Below are 21,254 nucleotides of genomic sequence, written 5' to 3'. Positions count from 1 at the left end.
TTGTAGTTGCAAATGATTACAGCGTAACTATCACAGCATTTGAAGAAGTGCTCTCAGTCACCGAACAAAGCAATAAATCAGATAAACAAAATGTAATTTACGGACTGTTTCATAATAGATGTATGCAAACATGCTGCCTTTGTGCATTTTATGGATAATCCCATTTCCTGCCGATGCAGCATGTATGTGTGGGCGTGACAGGGATTCCACATCTGCATGCTGATGTTGACACACCCTCTGCACCAAAAAGGTCCCAAACAAAACAAAATCGGAAGAAACAGTGGAAATAGCAGCCGACAGGGGAGTCCCTACAGAGAAATACTCTTAAGCTTTGACTGGATCATAAGATGTGACTGAGGGGGATTGCTTTGGTATGAGGCTATGTGTTCTTTTCTTTTTAGTAATATGCTGCTTTGTATGCCTTTAAGTCTTTATTCGATCATTTGAACTGTTTAGGTATTGTCCACTGACTTGATTCATAGGTCCACACGGATTCATGTGGATTCAGTAGAAGCCAACTTGAAAAAATGTCTCCAACACAATAATAAGAACACTTAGTAATCTGTGGGGCTGCTTGCGCTTTCACAGCTGAGTATAAACACACTTGACTGGCAATGTAAAACATCAGTGAGGCAAATGAATGAGGAAATTATGAAAGTGGTAATACTTGGATTTTCGTATCTCTGTTTCAAATGATGTTTTTTACAATGTACTAGCAGTACTTTTGGATATAACACACCCCTATTACACCAATGTCTTCAATAGGTTATATCTAAAAATGATTTTAATATACGCATGTTATTATGCTTCATTACTACACTTTGCTCATGTTAACTTTTCACAGCCACATCAGCTAAAGCTACACTTAACTGCTCAAAGAAAGATTTAACTGTACAGTTTGGGAGTATGCACGGTTCATTCCCTCAGGCACCCACCTGCAGTGGACCACCATGGGCCCTGCATCTGGAGGATTGCAGGCCTTTACCCGCCGTAGGAAGGCCAGGATGGGTGTGGGATACTCAGGCACCCCGTGGTCAGGCCAGGCCATGAACTGGAATTGCCTCACCTCTCTTTTCTCACTGGAGCCATTCTGCAGGAAAAATCATGTGTGTCAGTTAAGTAGAGAAGAGTCAGACTGAGCTTAGTGGGATATTCTCACACAGGGAATTTTTAATTGGCTGCTTTTCAAACAGATTTTTTTATGCTGGGCGAATTTTGTTACAGCAAGAAGAGGTAATGCAGCTTTTATAAAAAGGAGATGAAATTGTGCCGTTGAAATTTGAACAGCACGAATGGAGCCCGTCTTGTCTACTCTCGTCTTCCTCACACTCCATGACACTGTATACCATTATTGCATGTCATTAACTTTTTTCTGTACTCTACGCTGCTTCTCTCCCTGCAGCTTTCTGAAGCAATCATTGGATCCAAAGCTACATGCTTCTGATCTGAGGTTAGTGTACCAACCATCCTGTCCTGCGCTGGATTTCTTTTTCTTTTTTTTCATATTTGCTAACATGACTTTTGCTGTGAAATGGCACGATGTGAACAAAACAGAGCTGAATGAACTGTCACAAAAGTAGCTATTTTAAGGTTTTTTTGGTTAACTTAATTTGCAGAGCATAACATAATACAATACTTTTAGAGCTGTGATCATTTTGTAAGTATTTCTGTTGATTACGAAACTAGAATTGAACTTCGACAGTTTCTCTGCGATGGTCACCATTCCTGATTAAAAACCAAGAAATAGCTCCAGCTAGAAACTTGCATTTAATTAAGGATTATAATAATGTTAGCAATAATGAGTGAGTAATGGAAAAAGAAATGGAGGAAAAGAAATAAAGGACAAACCATCATTGCAGCTAAGCATGAGAATCAAAGTGAAAAAAGCAAAGCCTTCACTGCCTCATAGAGAAGAAGAGATAAATCTTGGAAGTTAAAAAAACAATTACAACTGTGGATAAGTGATTCCAGCAGTAATAGCCTTTATCTTTCCTCAGAGTAATGAGAAATTACATTTCAAAATATGACCCCCTACTGATGCTAGAAACATGCCATTCACGAGAGTTCCGCTTTGTATGGTAAATGAAAAAGGCAGCCCCCTACCTTGTAGAGGGCGAAAGTGCGGACGCTGTATGTGGCCAGCTCCACAGTGTCCAACATGGTGACCTGGATCATCCCGTAGGTCTCTGTTCCTCGTGACGGCCAATACTGGTCACACTTCACCTGGCAGAGCAAGAGAGAGGGCACACTGTCAGGACTGAACTGCTGCGAACATCCAATACAAGGCTAGTGAGAGGCTTGTAGGATCACACTGATTAACAAGGAGGGAACATTAGAGAGGTCAGATCAAAGGCTTTGTCCACTGTCTAATTAAAAACTGAAGACTCAAAGTGAGCTCCTCTAACACCGAAAAATGCACACAAGTGAATCAGGCTTTCACATTTGCAGTCATGCATGTCTGCATTTGAAGCACGCTTCAAAAGAGCATTAAAAAGCCCACTTTGTCATTTACCAGCCTGTGATTGTTTTCAATGAGTTAATTGTCTGGTGGTTTGCAGCCTTTGTCATGTGTGCTTTTGGCACATTTGTGATGACTGGCCTCTTCATTGTTGGGGGGAAATGTGTCTAAACGCCTGCTCTGGCGTGTACAAACAGCAGGTTGGGCCACCTGGCTCCATATGTGCACAGAGCAAACTTCATGGTGGATTTTACTGAAGCGGTGGTGCTTTATTCTTTGTATCTCCGAAAATGAAAGTGTGGCTATATTTTTTTCTTTCCTCCTTGTGGTTTAGCAAGGTGCAAGTGGAATTAGACTAGAACATAAAAGAAAATCTGACTTGAAGTGAGACTGGCTTTAGTTTTCAAAAAGCTGTAATAAGGCATCTTAACAGTTAAAAACAGTCCATGCAACTGCACAATTGATATTCATATGGCCTTTATAACACAACATTTAATAGCTATCTACAAGTTGTCAGAGTTCGTAGAGGCTCTGAGTCACGTTATTATCTAAACATTTGGCATAGCTGGTTAATTGGTCTTGCTTCTGGCTTCTGGTCTCAGCTGATTCATTGTTGATGGTTTCAAGATTACGCTCTTGTTTGGAAACTGTTTATTTTCATTCTGCCGACCATGTGTCTCTAACAAGAAGCAGAACCAATTTTCAGTCATTCGAAGGCACTATGGCGAGAAGCATGACTGAAAAAAGGAAGCACTTGTACAAGTCAGTCTTTTCAAAGATGCACCGAAGGTCTAATTTTCCAAATAGACAGAAAAACCCCCATAAAAACCTATGAATGTCAAAACCGCTGGGACTAGAACTACTGCCACAGATTTGGAAAGCTTGTGAGGAGGAGATGCGCCGTGGGTAAGCTAATCGTATTGATACTGCAGTACTGCGATGACATTTGGAACCTCTTTGCCTGTCTCGGTGAGCCAGTGCAGACTGACAAACAAAATGCGCTAAAATTCACCCTCTCACATTTCACCTCCCCTGGAGACAGCTCCCATTCAGACACAGAGGCAAACCTTGAGAGAAACTCAATTGAGTGATGGGGAGCTGCTCGAAGCACAAACATATGGATTAGCAGTCACTGCAGCAATGAATATCTCTGTCTGAGGTTAGATGGCATATTCTCCCTACACACACACACACACACACACACAGACCACAGGTTTCATCTGTCTCTGCTTTGAACTCTGCTTCTCACATGTTGTCACCTGGCCTTTTGCAGTGGGTGTACACCTCTTATCTACACATACAGAAAGAACTGGTTTCATTTCAAGACCCGACCTTTTTGGGTATTACTCCAAGGTGAGGACAGTTGCAAGAGGAAGCTAAAATTTGCCTGTTGCCTGCACTATTTGGCATGGGACATCAATTCATTTGGGTGGCGGAAGGTTGACTCACTCACCATATGTGTCTGAGGGAATTTTTTGTGAGAATTAGACAAATAATTAATGTTTATTCATGTGCAGCAGGTGGACAAAATTACTTTCCTTAAAATTAGAGGAGAGCTCTAAACTTATGTCAGGTGAAGCATTACCAGTAAAAACAGGCTAGCGAGGCCACCACCCTCCTGAAAAGCTCGCTCTATGCTAATTGACCAGCTACACCGGCCTGAAAAGACTCCACCCACCATTCCGCATCAGCAGAGACTCTTCAGAAACAAAAAGGACCAATGACCTGCCCACTTTAGATTCAGAGTCCCCATTCCATTCGCAGCAATGACTGTAAGCACAGATTTTGACAGGTCTCATAGTCTCAGAAGGAAATACTGGACCAATTTAACAAAGGCCACACATATCTCATATTCTTTGACACAAGAAAATGTATTCATTTTTTTGGCTTGCATGTGTCTCAGCAGCACAGACATCACTTAGCAAAGAAAAAATAAATATATAATACAAGTACAACCTAGATAAATGCATAAATCAACATTTACTCATCAGCCTAATTTATTTTCCCAGTGAAAACATGAAACCCAATTCCACTTTCATCCATTAAGACAATGGTCCCATCCCTTAAACTGCAGTCAGTTCGGAGACTTGAAATCTCCATAATTTCAAACCATTAGCATAGCTTTTAATGCATCATCGTTTTGTGTAGAGGATCTCTGAGATCGGCTCTCACGGTTCTTTTTTTCCATCTCTTTTGTTCTTAATTAATGGTCATAGGGGAGGGACACAAAAGTTTGAGGAAGTGCTTAATGGGAGAATAGTATATTATTAAAATTAATATCAACCCCAGAGTGCAAGATAAGTCATCAACATAATATTTTCCAGGAAATGATAAAGTAGCATAAGAAATGCCTAAAAAATTACTTTTAATGTAAGCCAAATTGTGTAAAAAAAAAGTCAAAAACAGAAACTGATTTAGTTGGGGACTTTAATATCGAGCAATACCATGTGTGGTATTACAAAAGACTGTAAAAAAAAAAATCTATGACTGTTGCATGTACAGGCAACATTTTGTGATGTTAGGTAATTGTATAAAAACATTTCTATTAATTATCAACCTGCAAACACTATTTGTTTGATGCAATTCAAGTCTGATTTTTCAGAATTGCTACACTCATTAAAAATGTTTTCAGTGCAGATGCAGTTTAATCAGTCTAATTCACTGATGGCAGACTGTTAGCAGTCTCATGCTACTGTGGAAAAAGCTTTTTAAAGGATGCAACAGACATGTAATTGTCGGTTTGGAAATTAAACTGCTTCCTCCAGCTTTTTTTTTTTTACGATTTTTTACTCTTCTTTTTATCTTTCTGTAGTATTGATTTAAATTTTTTTTAACATTTTTCCAAAATGAGTGTGTAGGGGGTGGGGATAGGCTCAGAGGTTGTTTCATATCTTGTTAAGTTGCTTATATCATGGGATTTCAATTTTTTGAATCCCTATATATGTATGTGCAGCTGTGTCTCTGGGATCAAAGCAGGAGTACTTGTTTATCTGTCAAATAGAGCTCTGAAATTGCCACTCAGACACACTAAATATATAGGAAGGTGTTTGTGAGGATGCCTGTGTCCTTGCCATTGAGTGAATGCGTAATAAAAATCATCTTATCAAACGCATCTTTGCTGAGGATATTCTCCAAGGTACAAATAAATGAGCTCTGCTCCAAGAAGATGCAGTGTGCTCATAATCTGCCAAAATGGTTGATTGCAGTGATAGTTCAAAATTAAAACAGATGATACGTTTTGAAGGATGGTAAGCAATTTAGACTTTTACTTTGACAAAACAATTGCTTTCTTTAAGCCTCAGTATAGATGAACTGAGCTTCAGGTAATGGCTCTCTATCAAAATCACCATGTCTAGGATTTTGGAAATGAGCTTTTTTCATTTACATTTTCCAGCATTTCTTAGTCTGGAGACTCTTTCATTAGGGCGCCGTATGCACACTCTAACAAAGTACCTCATACTGGCAGGGCTTCATGCTGACTTTTTTTTCTCCAGGGAATTCATGAGCATGATTTTGTGATGGTAATTAAATAAACCAATTCCAATTTTGAATCTGAAGCTGCCATGTGCTTATTTTTCTTTTTTTCTTTTATTAGCCTGGATGTATTTAAGGAGCCCATAACTATCCTTGGGTGACAATCCTTTTTAGCTCCAACTTCAGGAATTCATTATCGTGCCATGGCTTTAGAGGGCCAAATTGAGAGAGCACAACACAAATGAGACTCTTTCTGTGAAACCTTGCTGAAGTGTTACAAAAATAAATATGCAGCAATCAAGAGCTAAAGTCTCTGAGAAGTCTCTAAATAAAGACAAGGTTAGTATTATTGTGAGAATCTAAGAATAATTACAGCGTGCTGGGGCATACTGTATTTCTCTGAAAATATTCTTACTTTCAATAGCTGGTATGTGAGTGTTGTTCTCATATGTAAAGTAGTAACCCTACCCTCAATAAGTGCCAAACAGACAACAGGAGGGGAAATAGGTAACAGTAAAAAGCTCAATGATACTTCTTGAACATATGTAGACCGAATCCATGCAGAGGTGTTTGGAAATTGCTGAAGACGCTGCAGAAGTGCAGCAACTTGAAGTGATACTGTCCACAGACAACTACAGTATCCTTTGAAGTCCTTGTGACTTTGATCAGGCTGACAAATCCTGCTTTAAAGTAGGACTGGGTGTCTTTATGCCTGCAGGCTTTGCTGCGTGCTAAAGTCCCTCTGTGTTGAGATACATTTGTATGAACCTATATATACCAGGATACTCCCTATCTAACCACCTTGTGCTTCTGTCAGCTGTGTGAGGAAATTTTTTCCTGCTAGTATTGTACCTCCCTCCAATCACAGCTGCTTCTGGTTGATTGGGTTTGTCACTTAGCTGTGCTGTCTGAAAAACGTACTATCAATTCATACCTTCAGCCATAAAGTTGACATTTCTAAGGTAGAAACATGTTTCTGGTTTCTTTATTCATTTTTGATCAATACACAATGAACTGATAATAATATACTATCCAAGTTAGATAATCTATTATTTGCAATTTAAAACCAATTTCTGTTACATTTTATAAATGGTTTATCTGTTTGTTATGCAAGGAATAAAGATACTTATTTGAGTATGCACATAAATCAATGTACAACTGATTTGCTGCTAACAAGGTGTTGGATTGCTTTATTTGCTATAATTGTATTGTCAGCGACACCGTCTCTCCTTACCCGTGACTTCTCCTCCAGTCTGGTCATCATAACGATGGTGTTGGATCTCTGCTCCCACACCATCCTCCAGAAGTCGCTCAGTGTCTCTGGCAGAGGCCCCTGAGTAGCAATGTAGGCATTCTGCTTCCTGTAGCCGTCAATGTAGTTGGCATTGATGTAGTCACTGCCTGGAACAGCTGTAATACAGAGAAACAGTGGCGATATAGGCCATATTACTGGCTCTCACAACATCTTTCCACTCAGGATAATTTCAATCAGAATCATTTCAGTCAAGATGAATAATACAGTTTTGACATCTGTCTTTCTGGGCACATTGGCAAATTTTTTACAAAGACAATCTGTGTCACCCAATCAACTATAGTACATGGCTCTCTGCAATGTACATGTCATAATCAACACTCATTGAACCAAACAGGATGCATCGGGTTTGTGGATAAAACTATCAGCTTTTAAAGCAGCGGCAGCTTGCCATATGCTGCGGCAGCCTCAATCAGTGACTCTCACAGTTGATAGCAATCTGAGGAGTTCCTACCATCAACAGAGGTGAGTACCACTCTGGAATGGTCATAGGCGATGACGTTTGCATAGCGGTTCTTTGGCTTGTTGACTTCCATGTTGGAGTTTTCCCAGGTAAACTGCTGGCCTGGATCGATAGACTGAGAGGGAGGGCAGGAAAAAAGAGGCATGAACAAACGATGAAGAGAGATGGAGGGACAGTGATTATGAGAGTGGACAGAGATGAACGCAAACAGAAGCACAAAAGGAAATACTTTAGTATTATAAAGATAAAGAAAAGGGAAAAATTACCCTGCTGTCATACAGTAGTAGTAAACTATGGACAGAGGATTTGTCCTGTAGATAAGATTGTGTAGATTGATGGTTGCATTCAACAAGGTGACATATTGCACATGGATTACCGAGCTAGTTATTTGAATGTGATTTGATGTCACTGGCATGTGTTTATTTAGTAGAAATAAAGGCACGCTATGCAAGAATTTAAATCAATGCAGAAAAGGCCACCATCCTCGGACCGAGCCAAAAGAACTTAAATTTCAAAAGCCGACATGATGAGAGTGTTTGCTTTAGCAAGACAAGGCGATAAAAGATAGACGTTTGTAAGCCACAAACATTCCCTCTCTCATCTTAATAGCCCTACTGAATAACGATCTTTTTAAGAAGTCACATGCAAGATTTCTTGCTGTAAACCATGATTCTTTTAATCTTATCTTTCCCTTGTGTTTCCATCTTCTATTTCTTTTCTTTCTGGTATTGTTGTTTCACCCTCTCCGTATCATCCCCTCTGCATTTCTAACCATTTCCATCTTACATCATTTGTCTCTTGGGGAAAGATGACAGCAGACTGCATACATATTGATCTTAGAAGATATGTGATGGCCTTCTATTCCTTGTTGGCTAATGTCACAAAGTCTCTTGTTATTTCATATCGATCCCCTTCAATTCACACCAGAACCCTGTCCAGTAATTCTTCTTGCTTGTCGTCTCGCAAATCCAGCTCTTGCTAGAATGTTACCTTCACAATTTCTTCACTTAATGAATGTGGCTGCCATACAGTTAAAAAAAATTACATATCAACCTCAGATGCACTCCAAGAGAACATGTAACATTCACACAAAAAGACTTCAAGCCACGTACTGGTCACAGGACCATTCTCGTTCACCTGTTCCTCTCTCTAATAAACAGAAGTCACTCTGTAGCTCACCCAATGCTGACTTCGGTTTCCAAGTTTTTTTGGAAAGTTTGTTCACAGAAAAAAGGAATGTGCGTTCCGTTCGCTGCTGAACAATATATGAAGAAAGTGAAGTTCTTATACATGAGAAATTCTTCACCACAACTCTGAATTACTCAGCCCCGAGTGTTGTGGGGGATAGCCCTATTGCTGCTGATGAGCTCAGCACTGCCAATTTCTCTGTCCATGCCCGGCAGTATGAGGAGAAAGATTTCATTTGCAGTCAAAACATGCCATATTCATTTGAGAGCTGAGTGAACACAGCGGGCACACTAGAGTGATGACAACTAGCAAACAGGATAGGTAGAGAGGTGAGAAAACAAATGCCCAAGGTGTTTTTAGTGAAACACTGGAAATACTTTCAAATGAACGTAATAATAGCTCTGCGACGACTACGGCAAGATGTTGCTTCTGGCGATAAAAAAGACTGTCAGGGGAGTGGCAGCATGCCTGATTGACAAATTCTGCTCATTACCCAGTGTTCATTGCTCAGCATGATGCAGACCAGCATTGGTGGTAAAGGAAGTGTCAGGCTGCCTAAAACATCAGGGAGAGGAAGTGGCAAAGCCTGTGCAAATTCTCTGCCTAGGGGTATGGCACAATGGGAGCAGCCGGCGAACGAAACTGTGACAAAGCCCCATGAGCTCTGCCACAGCGCCTCGGCTGGCACAAAGCAGAATGGCAGAATGGCCATCTGCCGGGCAATGGAGGGGGTCTTTCCTAGTTTGGAATGATTTTTGAAGGGAGGGAACAGGACCGGGCTGTTTGCCTGTAGTCACACACACCATTTTCTCTGGTTTGATTCATTTACACCAACTCAACAGGACGGGAGGGCAATGTGCAACACAAGGAAGCACTTAAATGAGTGCAGATTTTTGCCAAGATCTATAAATCTCATAGAAATCATAGAATTACATATAACAACAAAAAAAAAATCACATCTGAGTCACACGTTATACTCAGTGTTACACAATGTACAGCTTTCCACAAAAGGTTAATGCATTTTGTTACACATTAAAAGTCTACCTCTCTGTATATCCTAAAACAATGAAAAAACACAGCAAACTACAGCCTCCAAACTGACCACAAAGCCAGACAAATTGTAACAGCTTTGGTATGAGATTGCATTAGTTTAGGCAGGGAGTGCTACAATTGTGAAAAGATCAAGCATGAAATCTCAACGGAATGAGACCTTACTCTCTCATAAGCAAACAAAACACAAACTTGATATTTCAGTGTTAGAATTTGAATGGTTGTAAATGTTTTTGCTTCACGAGGGCAACACAAGAGGTAGATTTTAAAATAAATGTATAAGATATGAAATATATGCTATTTTCTTGTAAACACTAAGCAGAGGGTAGATAAGAGAAGTGTTGAAAACTGGGCCTGGTGTTATAAGGATGCCAAACTGCACAACAGATTTTCTTCATATATCAACAGTCTGATCTGACACAAGAAGGAACATGATCTTCTAGAAAAATGTAAAAAGCAAAGCCCCAAAGTCGCTTCAACAGCCTTGTTGGATCCATCAATGGAGTCAAGCTGATTAGACCAGACATATCCAACAATCAGAGCAAATAAATAAAAGACGAATCATGTTTTTCAGTATTCAAGGATGCCTCTTCTCCTCATCTGGCCTTGCTTAGACCCCAAACCAACTATGGACCACTTTAAATGCAAATTTGCTCCCTTTCTCAAACTCTCTCTTTTTTTTTTGCAAAGAAGAACACTGACAAGAGATAATCCCTCACTGAGTTGCACTGAAGAGACCGCGTGCAAAATGATATTCTTTGGGGAAACAGCAAGACGCACACAGATTGCTTAAGCAACTCGCCACCTGCTAGTTTTGTGAAAAAGCATCTCACAGCATTTAATGTAAGTGTTGCTTTCCTAGTGGGATCAGTAATAGAGTTGTAAAAATGGCTGAAGACTGTCTATGAAAGATGTCCTCCATAGTCAAGCAGAATACATGCATATAAGATCAAAAAGAAAAAGTTCATCATGGACACAAAAACAAAAAAATTATTGTTTTATGTTTTGACAGCAGGACTCCCAGATACCAAATAAGTATGTTGCTCTTACCTCATACTCCTGGGAGAAGCGGAGGCCGTCATTGGCCTTAAGTCGCTCTATGTGGTCAGCCAAGTCAATGACAGGAATGGGTGGGTGCTCCCTCATTCCTAGGAGAGAGGAAGAGGAGGAAGGGATAGAGAGGAAGAAGTGAGACCTTTCTGTTCCTACATCAAACATGCACACCGACTTCCACAAACAATGGCTGGACCACAGGGTGAATGAGGCTGCCAGTGGGACCATGAGGTGGCTGTGTAACGGTGAGGAGAGTGCACGTTGTTCAACAATGCATGAGGACAGGGAGAGAAGAGAGACGGGAATAGAGAACGCACAAGTTGAAACAGACCGGTGACATTTGGTGATATCATCATGCTGAGTGAGGAGGACAGAGGTGGGGCTGGAGCGGAGATGCGCATGAGTGATTGGGTGAGCATGCTCCTTGAAGGAAGCGCGAGGCAGACATCTCTCCAACTCTTCAAAGCTCAGTTGGTGGCAGAGGTGGAAAAAGAGCAAGAAGCAACGAGTCTCTACAAATCAGTCACACTGTCACTTCGGACCAAGGGAAAAAAACTGACTGGTCACCAGCCAAAACTCATTTCTTTGAAAATCCTTTTTCTTACAATAGAATATCTTTCGGCCCAGCCTGGAGCGCTTGGGCTGGATTAATTTCAAACAACCCCCCTGCCGCTCACTAGATTCCTCATCGTTGGGTTATTGGATGATTTATAGCTAATCTACCGACACAAATTTCCCCTGTGCCTCTGAACTTGGCAAGGCTATGTACAAAACGGATTGCTGGAAGCTTTCCTTAATGTGTAAAAAGTTAACTGTATGCAATGCATGTATAGCCTTTTAGGTTAAACATGTAGCATCATTAACCCTACACACAGCCAAGAAGTCAAATAGATCAGACACCTTAAAAAGATCTTTAGTGTATATTAACATAAACTCCTTTAGCTAAGCAAGTCTGTAAGGTCAAGGTGCATGTTTTCAAGTAGGAGTCCTTTGCAAGCTTAATATTCCTGTGATGCTAATGGATAATAGCTGGTAACTATGGCCACTTTACAAGATGAGGCCTGACCAATTACACAAATTTAATACTATCACATAGAGAGAACACTGAACACATTAACATCAGCGTGTATGTGTTTGTGTGGGTCTTTTACTGCTTGGTTTTTAGTTAAATGGAGGGTGAAGCCATAAATAACAAGCCGAATGTACAGCAAGTCCGCACTGCTCAACTGTCCATGAAACCATGCAGTCCTCTGCGTCCGCATCATAAAGGTGTTGCGGGAAGTTCACAGCAAGAGGAGGGGCCATTGCTGCATCCTTGGAGTGCCAGAGGCTACAAGCTTGTAAGCTTGTGATGTCTGTCAGGATTGCAACAGAGGAATGGGTTTGGGAGCGAGTGAGGGAGGAAGAAAGACTGCATGTGTGGGGAATATGCAGTAGGTGAGAAAACAGACTAACTTGGAGTGTTGGGGCAGCGATGAGAGCTGGGACCTGTTGAGAGAGGAGAGTAAAGGAGGGAGGAAGAAGAACACTCAATCAATGGAGGTGGCTCAGGATCAGACTAGGGCCAAAACAGAGTCTACAAATGAGCTTTAAAGCTAGTTAAGCAAGTGAGCAGCAGATGGTGTTTACCCTCTCAGGACAATTCATGGCGTAGTTTGGACTGTTAAACAGGAAGGGCATACAAAGCCTAACCTTAAAATACTCTCATGCGAAAGTTTGTATAAAATTTTTTCTTGGTTTGTTTATGACTTAGGGCACTAGTACAACAATAAGTAAAAATTGAGATCTTGGAACAATATAAATGGTCAGGTGCAAGAACTGAACATAAAATAAGTGGGGAAAAAAGGCAATATCCAAAATCAAAACTTTGGAGGCCTTTAAAAAGCCTGGAGAAATAATACTGAAGACCGCTTCAAATAATTGCAAGACTGTTCAGGTCCTTTGAAGCAAACTATAAAGAAATAAGGGGATGGATCAAGACTTTTGCTCAGTACTACACATTAACAAGTAAGTACTGTTTGCCTGGCTGAATGAGGAAGTCAGTCCATGAACTATTTTCTGTGAGTAGCGTGGACTAAACCATTGCAATCTCACTCTGTTTTTTTTCTTTCCAATACCTGCCATTTTTGTTCCATTGGACATCTATTCAGCAGTGTCATCACATTTCCAGATATCAGCTATTACAGGAAAACCTGGTGATTTTCAGCAAGGGCACTATTTCCTATTGCATTTAGACATAAAATATTGATGGGCACACAAATCTTTGAACCAGGACCCATATTGAATGATAACAAAGTGACCAGCTACTGTGAAACAGATGAAAGGCAAACAACCATGGGAAACTTAAAGTGCATGTATTTACACCTGACAGGCTCATGTTGTTTTCATAAGACTCTGACAAGATAATGGAAAAGATGTCTAACCGAAGGAAAAGTCATGCTCTGAAATCTCATTGGGAGCTGAGATACTGAAGGAGGAGTTAATTGCAAAACAGTGAGTACAGGCATCTGACCTGGGAAGAGTGGAGTGACTACACGGTAGGAATAGAAATGTTTGCTTTCTAAAAAGACCCAGTGTTTCGTGTTTGTGCTTTTCCAAGTTGTGGCGAACAAAATGCCGAGCCAAATCTCTGCAAGCTTTCACAGAGTACATTTGGGGGGCTTGTTGGATGTACAAGAACATAATGTAAAAGATACTGTGCTTACAATGGACATTGCAAACCATTGTATTTGCAGTTAGCATTTAGAGTGGAGCCACTTTTGCCAATCAAATTGGGGAAGAAATCCCTCTTAGATCACCTTTTTCACAAGAAAAACACTGTTCCATAAGCAGAGTTACCTACTGCAGACACAGTGGAATGAATTCTATCGGCCAAATGTCATCCTCTGCCTGCTGATCCTCTCTTCAAACCATAGGTGGTCTGATACTAATTAATCCGACTCAAATAAGTATAGCAGGTCATCATAAGAAAAATTCCCATCTAAATAGTTTAAATTCATCTATAGTTTCAGCTCTGGCATGCAGATCTGTCAGCAGTGTATTTTTTGTGTAAGAATCGTTAAAAACATGGTCTGGGCAAATTAGAATTGTTATGAATCATCCTTTAAAACAACTGCAATTAAAATAAGAACTAAAAAGATTGTTACAGTTCTTTTCAAACAACACTTACTGTCATGTCTAAGAAGTCCCGTTAAGTTATGTGTTGTTTTTGTTTTGTTTATGTTGTCTCGTGGCTTCCTGTTTTATTTTGACATTTAACTCTCCTCTTTTTAGCCAGAGAACATATGCCAGTCCATGTCAAGTTTCTTGATCATTCGGGTTTTGTTTTCTTTGTTATTTTGCTACTTTGTCGTGGTTTCCTTCCTCATAAGAGTGATGGTTTTTTTTTTTGTTTACATTTTTGCATTGAAGATTATTGAATTGTCTTTGTTTTCTGAGTTGTGCTTTTGGGTTCAAGTTCTAGTTCAGTCCTGACAACTTACAACATAAAACTGTCAGTTGCAAACACTTCCTTTTGTAGAACACGTCTTCCCCATGCTATCACATTGCAGACGTTTAGCATTTGTCGGTCACAGCATCCTCGCTAAAAATGGGCGAGACTCCAAAGACTTTTGTGCCAATGAATAATTGAAACCAATATATAATGGAAAAGGGGCCCGGACAGAAAATCCTGATATTTTCTTGGTGGTGGTGTGCAACATTATCATTGATGGAATGAACAGTCAAAACTACAGCTCAACTTATATGACGCCAGAATTTACCTTAAAATACTGTAAATTGACTGTCAATCCACATATAATGAGAAGCGTTCAATACAAGCTAAATTAGGTTGATGCAAATAGTATCTGAATCCGGTCCATCTAAGATAAACCAGGGCAGTAACTCATAAAACCACACATCTGCTGCATGACTGCCAAAAAGCAAAGACGAGTTTTGTTGAAAAGGAAAGCAACATGCTAGAGACATGAGCCGCTATCTGTCGGACCACTCGACAACAATCAGATGAATCAGAGAGGGAATGTTCACCTGCTGGGGACAAATCAAAGAGAAAGAGCAGGAGGACAGAGAAATGGGCTGTTCAATATTCACGGAGCTCAGGCTTGAAGTCGCATACGATTTTACGATCTAGACGGAGCCTTGATGATTCTCGATAATCACCACTCTTGAAGCAACACAGAGAGATGGTAAAGAAGGAAAAAGAAGGAAATAAGTGTTGACGCACAGAGAGAGAAAGAGAGGGGGGGGATGAGAGGAAAGAAAAGAGATTACCCTACAGGGGGAAATGCAAGACAAAAGACGAGAGAGGTGGAGTGGGAGGATGGCAGAACAGGGCTCTTTCACAGCGACAGCACTGCTTAATTCCTCTGCAGGGGTTCAAAGGGGCTGTGTGTGTGTGTATGGCAAATGGGATCTTTAATAACCCGTGAGAAGGGATTCACACATACTCACACACACTCAAGAAAAATGCACAGAAAACACGCACAGACACACGCACGCGGGGTTGACATTTTCTCTCAGTTCCATTGTTCTCTTGGCCTGGCTCACCTTGACATCAGAGGCAGCAGGACTCATTACCAGCTGGGGGGAATAAAAGCAGCTCATGGAGGGAGGAGGAGCAAGGACCAGGGGAGGAGGAAGAAGATGAGGAGGAAATAGGAAGAAGGCTGATGCTTAGACAGGCACCCTTATACAACCACCACTCCAACCCACCTACTTCACCACTGTGTGGGGATAAAATTTGAATTCACTCAGCCTGACTCCACTGGCACGATCAGTTGGAGAGGATGGCCAAAATGATTAATACATTTTCACCCATTGGCCATTTTTTTTCTTTAGAAATGGTCATAGCTACGTACTGAGGATAATAACAGCTGCTACAAAAGTACTAATAAACAAGAGACCTATCAAAAGACTGAAACAGACTGCTTCTGAGAAGGCTGTTCAGAGTTTAGCTGAAAAAAAAATTAGGGAAAAGGCTCAATAAAAATGACACAATTAAGGAAAAAGTTGAGTCTTTAGCCACCTTTAGAGATCCTCCATCAGCTGTTAAGGTGAAATCAATGTTTCTGAACATCACAAAGACAGAAAATACCTTCTTCTCATGTTTTATGAAAGAAACGTTACTGACAAACCACACACTTCACACCGACATTCACACGATTTAACAAACACAAACGAGTTTCTAAGGTTATCAGTGAGAGTATGTGGAGACTGATGCTATGTTGCAACAGAGTTATCGTGATTGCAATGTTCTGACTTGTAACAATGAGAGTGGACCGCAAACTTGTCCCATATGAGCCTGGTCAAGGCCAAAAGCAATTCTGCCGTGTAGGAAATTTCACAATACTGTATTTCATAGCAGTTTAGTTCACACAGGGATACCTGCATCATCTGTACCATTATGTGTTAATCTCTTATGGACAAGTCCGATGTTTGAAAGCAGAGCAAACATTACATAAACGTCACATAGACACACGTATGATTGCTGGACAGCTGTTTATTACCTGGAGTCTGGTAGTTGAGTCTTCTCATCTCCACAGGATCGGAGGAGTTGGCCAACAGGGAGTCTTTCACTCCACCTGAGTGCTCATCCTTTGGTAAGGGTGATGCCCTCTTTCTGAGGTGTCAAAAACAGACAATAGGTCGATAACTACATCACGCTGAAGCCATCTACAACCTAAAACAAGGAGCTCCTACTTTGTCATCAGTTCTACATGCAAACTGAAAGCAGAATTGACAGAATGATTTAAAATGACATCAATTATTCTTCTATATGCAGGCACTTTGACTCATTTGCTCCCTTGATGAGCTTAATAGCGTACATAATGGCTCTCAAAACTAGTTCTGAGGATCCGTAATTCAAGAGACAGTAAGTACCTGGGCCTTGTTCCAATTAGTTTGAAAAAACTTGACTTTAATGTGTTTGAAGAAACACCGTAATTTTGCTGGAGTAGGCTAGGCTGGGTTTGTTGCTGGATAGGTAGCAGCTGCTGTGTGGGAATGTGTATAAGAGTATGTGTTTGCAAAGACTCATATGTGTGCTTTTCACTGCTGCGCATGTGTGTGCTAACAACACATTGTGTTTACTGGCTTTCCAGATTGAGAGGAAAACAGGCGGATGCTGTAATTAGCTCATCAGCTGGGTGGCACAACACTGGATAATTAGACCAGTTCTGCAGCACCTGTGCTGCCAGGCCTTGCCTAACTGTGTCTAGCATGGAACAGAAGAGAACGGCATAGCTCGGACTGGCTCAGCTCATTCGACCGTAGGTTCGTCCATCAGGTGGAGAAAATGAAAGCAAACGCAGCATGTCTGTGTTCAGACAGCCAGCATCTGTTAACACATATACACACAAACAGGCACACGGATGTACACACATATACGTGCAGATACAGCTGCACACTCACAAACCTTCTGACAGCAAATGGAAATAGGCGGAAAGAAGCATCAGGGTACCCTGTGGAAATTTCACATCTCATTGCACTCTATTTGCAAGTGGCGAGCATGGGTTTTAAGAAGGAGCAAGGCCTTCTGTTAAGGCACATCGTGGTGAGAATACACAAAGCTGGTGGTGTCCATACAGCCTTAACCTGGTGGTCCACTCTCAGCTGCTGGGGTTTGGGCCTTACCGCCACCTGTTATCTAGTGCTGTAGGGGCTTAAGCTAATGCTAGCGACAAGTCAGCTGATCTTTGACAAGCATCTCCTCCTTTCCAGCTGAGAGCTGAACCAGACCGTGTCCAGTTTTCTCAGAGATCAGTCTGTTGGGGCTGGGTTGGATGGAGGGAGGGGATGAGAGCTGGGCATCTGCTATCTGTTCTTTACACATCTCATCTATCCCCCCTGACCCAATCAGACGCCAATCTACATGACACTTTAATGCTGGCGTAAAGTAAACATGACAGCAATCCTTGTGGGGTTATTCATGCCTGGCTTAAAGTGAAGGCTAAGTTGTGTGAGAATCTATGTACACACACACACATAGGCAAGGAGTGCTTGTGTGTGTGCAGAACAGGGTGTGCTTAATGAGAATAGAACAGGGCCCATTGTTTAAGCTCCTTCCACGAGGAAGCAGAGAGAGAAGAAAAAAAAAAGGCTAAAAGTGGGGAAATGAGTCTCGGTGGAAAATGTCAGCCTAAAAGATGGGAACATGTCTTTTTCAGAAGTTTCCCCGTATGGCATTTACTTCACAATAGCCCATTCAGCAGCAGGTGATGCCTTGGCATATTCAGATGGGGCCAATCTTGAAGGGGCGCACTGTCACGAGCTGGATAATGAAACGGCACGGAGATATACACGGCAGACAGGATGATCTGAGGAACATCAGCAGCAGATGTGGAACATGCACTGGAACGTTGGCGTGACCGTGGAGCTCCTTTGACCTCAGTTATTGAGGGCTGCAGAGTCTGCTATTTTTCACGTCAAAATCTGACAATACAGCATCTTAAAGATGCTTCCCTTTAATCCTCTTTGAGTTTTTTACATTTTCTTTGTGTCTTTGTCTTTTTGCTGTATGTATTATCAACTGAAGGTTAGAGGTAGCCGACTCTGCAACCCTACAGACCTCATGAACATCACCAGTTCCACAAGACAAATGAGTAGGACTTGGGTAGTGGAGGATGAAGTTACAACTGATGCGACAGTGACAGTACCCACCTTTCCTGTTTGCTGCATACACAGGAGCAAAAAAAGAAGGGAGGAGGGGTTAAAGTGTAATTGTTATCCATGAAGTTTTCAAGTAAATGTTTATCTTAACTCTTCACTATTTACAGAAAGCTAAAAATTTCAGCAAAAAAGTTGAAAGCATAGAATAAAGAATTATGGTAACAACTACTTGAGTCTTTGGAGAATATCTTGATTACTGTTTGCTTCAGCTGTTGGTCTTGGCGTCTCTGCAGGGAGCACTAACAACCAGAGCTACAGTGTGATTATTCCTATGCACATTTGCTGCCATTCCATAGTGAAAAGGGCACACAACCGTCCCCACAGCCCCTTCTGTCAATCTGTGTCTACACAGAGAAAGGACTTCCAGACGGAGGATGTGCTACTCAGCAGTGAGCTGTCTCAAGGCCTATTATTAACCAGTCCTTTTCTAAGTCTGCTGGAGACAGCTGCTGCACAGCAGTCTGCAAAGCTGTGGATGGCAGGCTGGAAAACAGGTATAATGCGAAAAGTAGAATTTGTAATAGGACCGCCAGGACAAGATAGGATGTGGAACTTAATCAGGAGGAAGTCAAGTGAGGTAAATAATGGCTTGCAGGTAATAGATTCCCATTCAAACGGTTTCTTTATAATGTCCAAACCACATTACCATTTTAATTAAGTTCCTCTGCAGACAAACAAACTGCTGTATAACATTAACTGGCCTTAAAAAGAAATGATTGCTTTGTTATTTAGTTGATAATAATCAATTATTCCACCAAAAATAGCAATTATACCAATTCTTTTGTTAGCAATTACGTAATTTAAAGGGGAACTCCGGTATTTTTAAACCTAGACCTTATTTCTGGCATGAAATACGTTTATCTACTCACGGAGAACTGTCGGCGTCCTTCGGAAGCTATTTAGATAACTCGCGATCCATATAAGGGAGTGAACGGGGCAAAGACGATGCAGCCTCTAAATAAGGCATTATCTGTCTTTATTTCACCAATACTTTAAGCCGAATGAATGAACGAACGCGTACTATTGCTCTATTAGCTCATAGCTACTGTTATGTGGCTACTTGCAGCTATAGGAGAGCTAACGGAGGGATTTCTACACAGGCACTCTACTGGGACCACTTCATCCAATTTCTTATGAAATTGAGAAAATAATGATTTGACAAGTAAAGTAAATTGCTCATCATGGCTGCCAAGAGCCCAATTTGACATTATTTTAGGTGAATAACAGATCAAAGCTCAATAATTTACAGTTAAAACACAGAAAAGCTGCAACTTGTAAAAAGTCCAGAATCATTTCAATAAATCATTTCAAATCAATAAAAATGGTCAACTTAGGGCCAGACCATCTATCTGTGTTTGCATTGAGAAGTATTATTCCCCATTTATCTGATCCTGCAAAGCATCTTGTAGGTCTCTTTCTAATCACACTGTTCTGCACACGGGCAGCTCAAGAGCTTTAAAGAGATATTGACTGAGCTTTTAGCTAAGCCCTCATAGCAGCCTTCTGTTTCTTATTTGAAATGACCAGTGGTGATGCCAAAACACATTTCTCACTCCTACCTAAGAGCCTTTGACAGCCAAGCTGTTCTTTTATTAGAGCGGCAATGTCAGCTGCCAATTCAACTGACACTTCACGTAGCATTGTTGAAAACAGCCAACTGGGCCAAAATCTTTTGTCTGTAATACAAATCCATGCTTCTCTGGTTCCTCGTCCCATCATGCTGTATGCTATGGTAAGGAAATTAGATGTTATTGTTTGGTGTGTGAGCAGCCTGTTGCAAGTGCTTCATTACCATTCCTGATGCAACCAAAAGAAAGCTACAATCGAGGCTGCCATTGCAGCTCAACCCCCAAACAAACAGAGAAGAATGACTGATAAACATGACTCTTACTTTTTAAAGAGAAGGATGGCAATGACAATGATGATGATGAGGATCACTGCCAACACTGGCCCCATGACCCACAACATTTCGGGGTGCTCCGCATCTGCTGTGACCTGGATCGGGTCTGAGTAGGGACTGGCTGAAAATGTCATCTGTAAGGGAAAACAAAAGAGGGAAAATACAGAGCGTGAGAGCTGAGTCAGTTCAGACCTATAACATAATGCAATATTATAATTTCCCTTCATAACTCAATGTCATCTGGATTCCTAAGAGTGTCTATACTGTAAAGATCATTCACTTAAATACTTAAGACAGAAATAGAGCAACATGCATTTATTATGCAGTGCTTTCTGTGGCTAAAGTAAAATATAGAAAACAAATGTATAGAAATATAGAAATAGCTAATTTATCTCGGTCAGAGCAAGATGTAAAATATGTGCATGCAGGCTTCTTTTTTCTGACACCCTGGCAACTCTGGGCCACCCTTTAGGAATGCAGTCGGATACGCCAAAATGCTGGCTAATTAAGTTGTTACTTTTTTACGTAAGCATTTCTGTTTGAGACAGAGCAAGTGTGAGAAAAGAGGGTGTGAGAGGTAAAGACAGAGAGCCAGGGATAAGTGTGCATGTCCCTAGGTTCGCTGAGATAAATGGGGGCACAGACGAGGACTCATCTCTTCTTCATTAGTGTTCACACCGTGACGGAGGAG

The 21,254-nt window shown here is 41.0% G+C and overlaps 1 protein-coding gene across 11 annotated transcripts in view; it reads right to left on the bottom strand.

Moving 5' to 3' along the window:
* Window positions 1–21,254, bottom strand: part of LOC140268457 (receptor-type tyrosine-protein phosphatase F) — a 169,753-nt gene that overhangs the window by 12,067 nt on the left and 136,432 nt on the right. For 7 of the 11 annotated variants that reach the window (XM_072363323.1, XM_072363322.1, XM_072363324.1 and 4 more), the window contains 8 exons: window positions 20,555–20,697; window positions 16,503–16,615; window positions 12,454–12,486; window positions 10,996–11,093; window positions 7,699–7,822; window positions 7,167–7,342; window positions 2,104–2,223; window positions 936–1,090 (listed from right to left, as the gene is read on the bottom strand). In XM_072363323.1, the coding sequence (XP_072219424.1) occupies window positions 936–1,090; window positions 2,104–2,223; window positions 7,167–7,342; window positions 7,699–7,822; window positions 10,996–11,093; window positions 12,454–12,486; window positions 16,503–16,615; window positions 20,555–20,697 (962 nt within the window). The remainder of the gene's footprint in view (window positions 1–935; window positions 1,091–2,103; window positions 2,224–7,166; window positions 7,343–7,698; window positions 7,823–10,995; window positions 11,094–12,453; window positions 12,487–16,502; window positions 16,616–20,554; window positions 20,698–21,254) is intronic. The other 4 variants (XM_072363326.1, XM_072363332.1, XM_072363328.1 and 1 more) reach the window with 1 other exon arrangement.

Source organism: Leuresthes tenuis, unplaced genomic scaffold (genome assembly GCF_036924035.1).
Source record: "Leuresthes tenuis unplaced genomic scaffold, fLeuTen1.0.hap1 SCAF_14, whole genome shotgun sequence".
In the NCBI taxonomy this organism is placed as follows: domain Eukaryota; kingdom Metazoa; phylum Chordata; class Actinopteri; order Atheriniformes; family Atherinopsidae; genus Leuresthes; species Leuresthes tenuis.
Note: the sequence above shows the minus strand (reverse complement) of the source record. Positions and strands in the feature narration are given on the sequence as shown.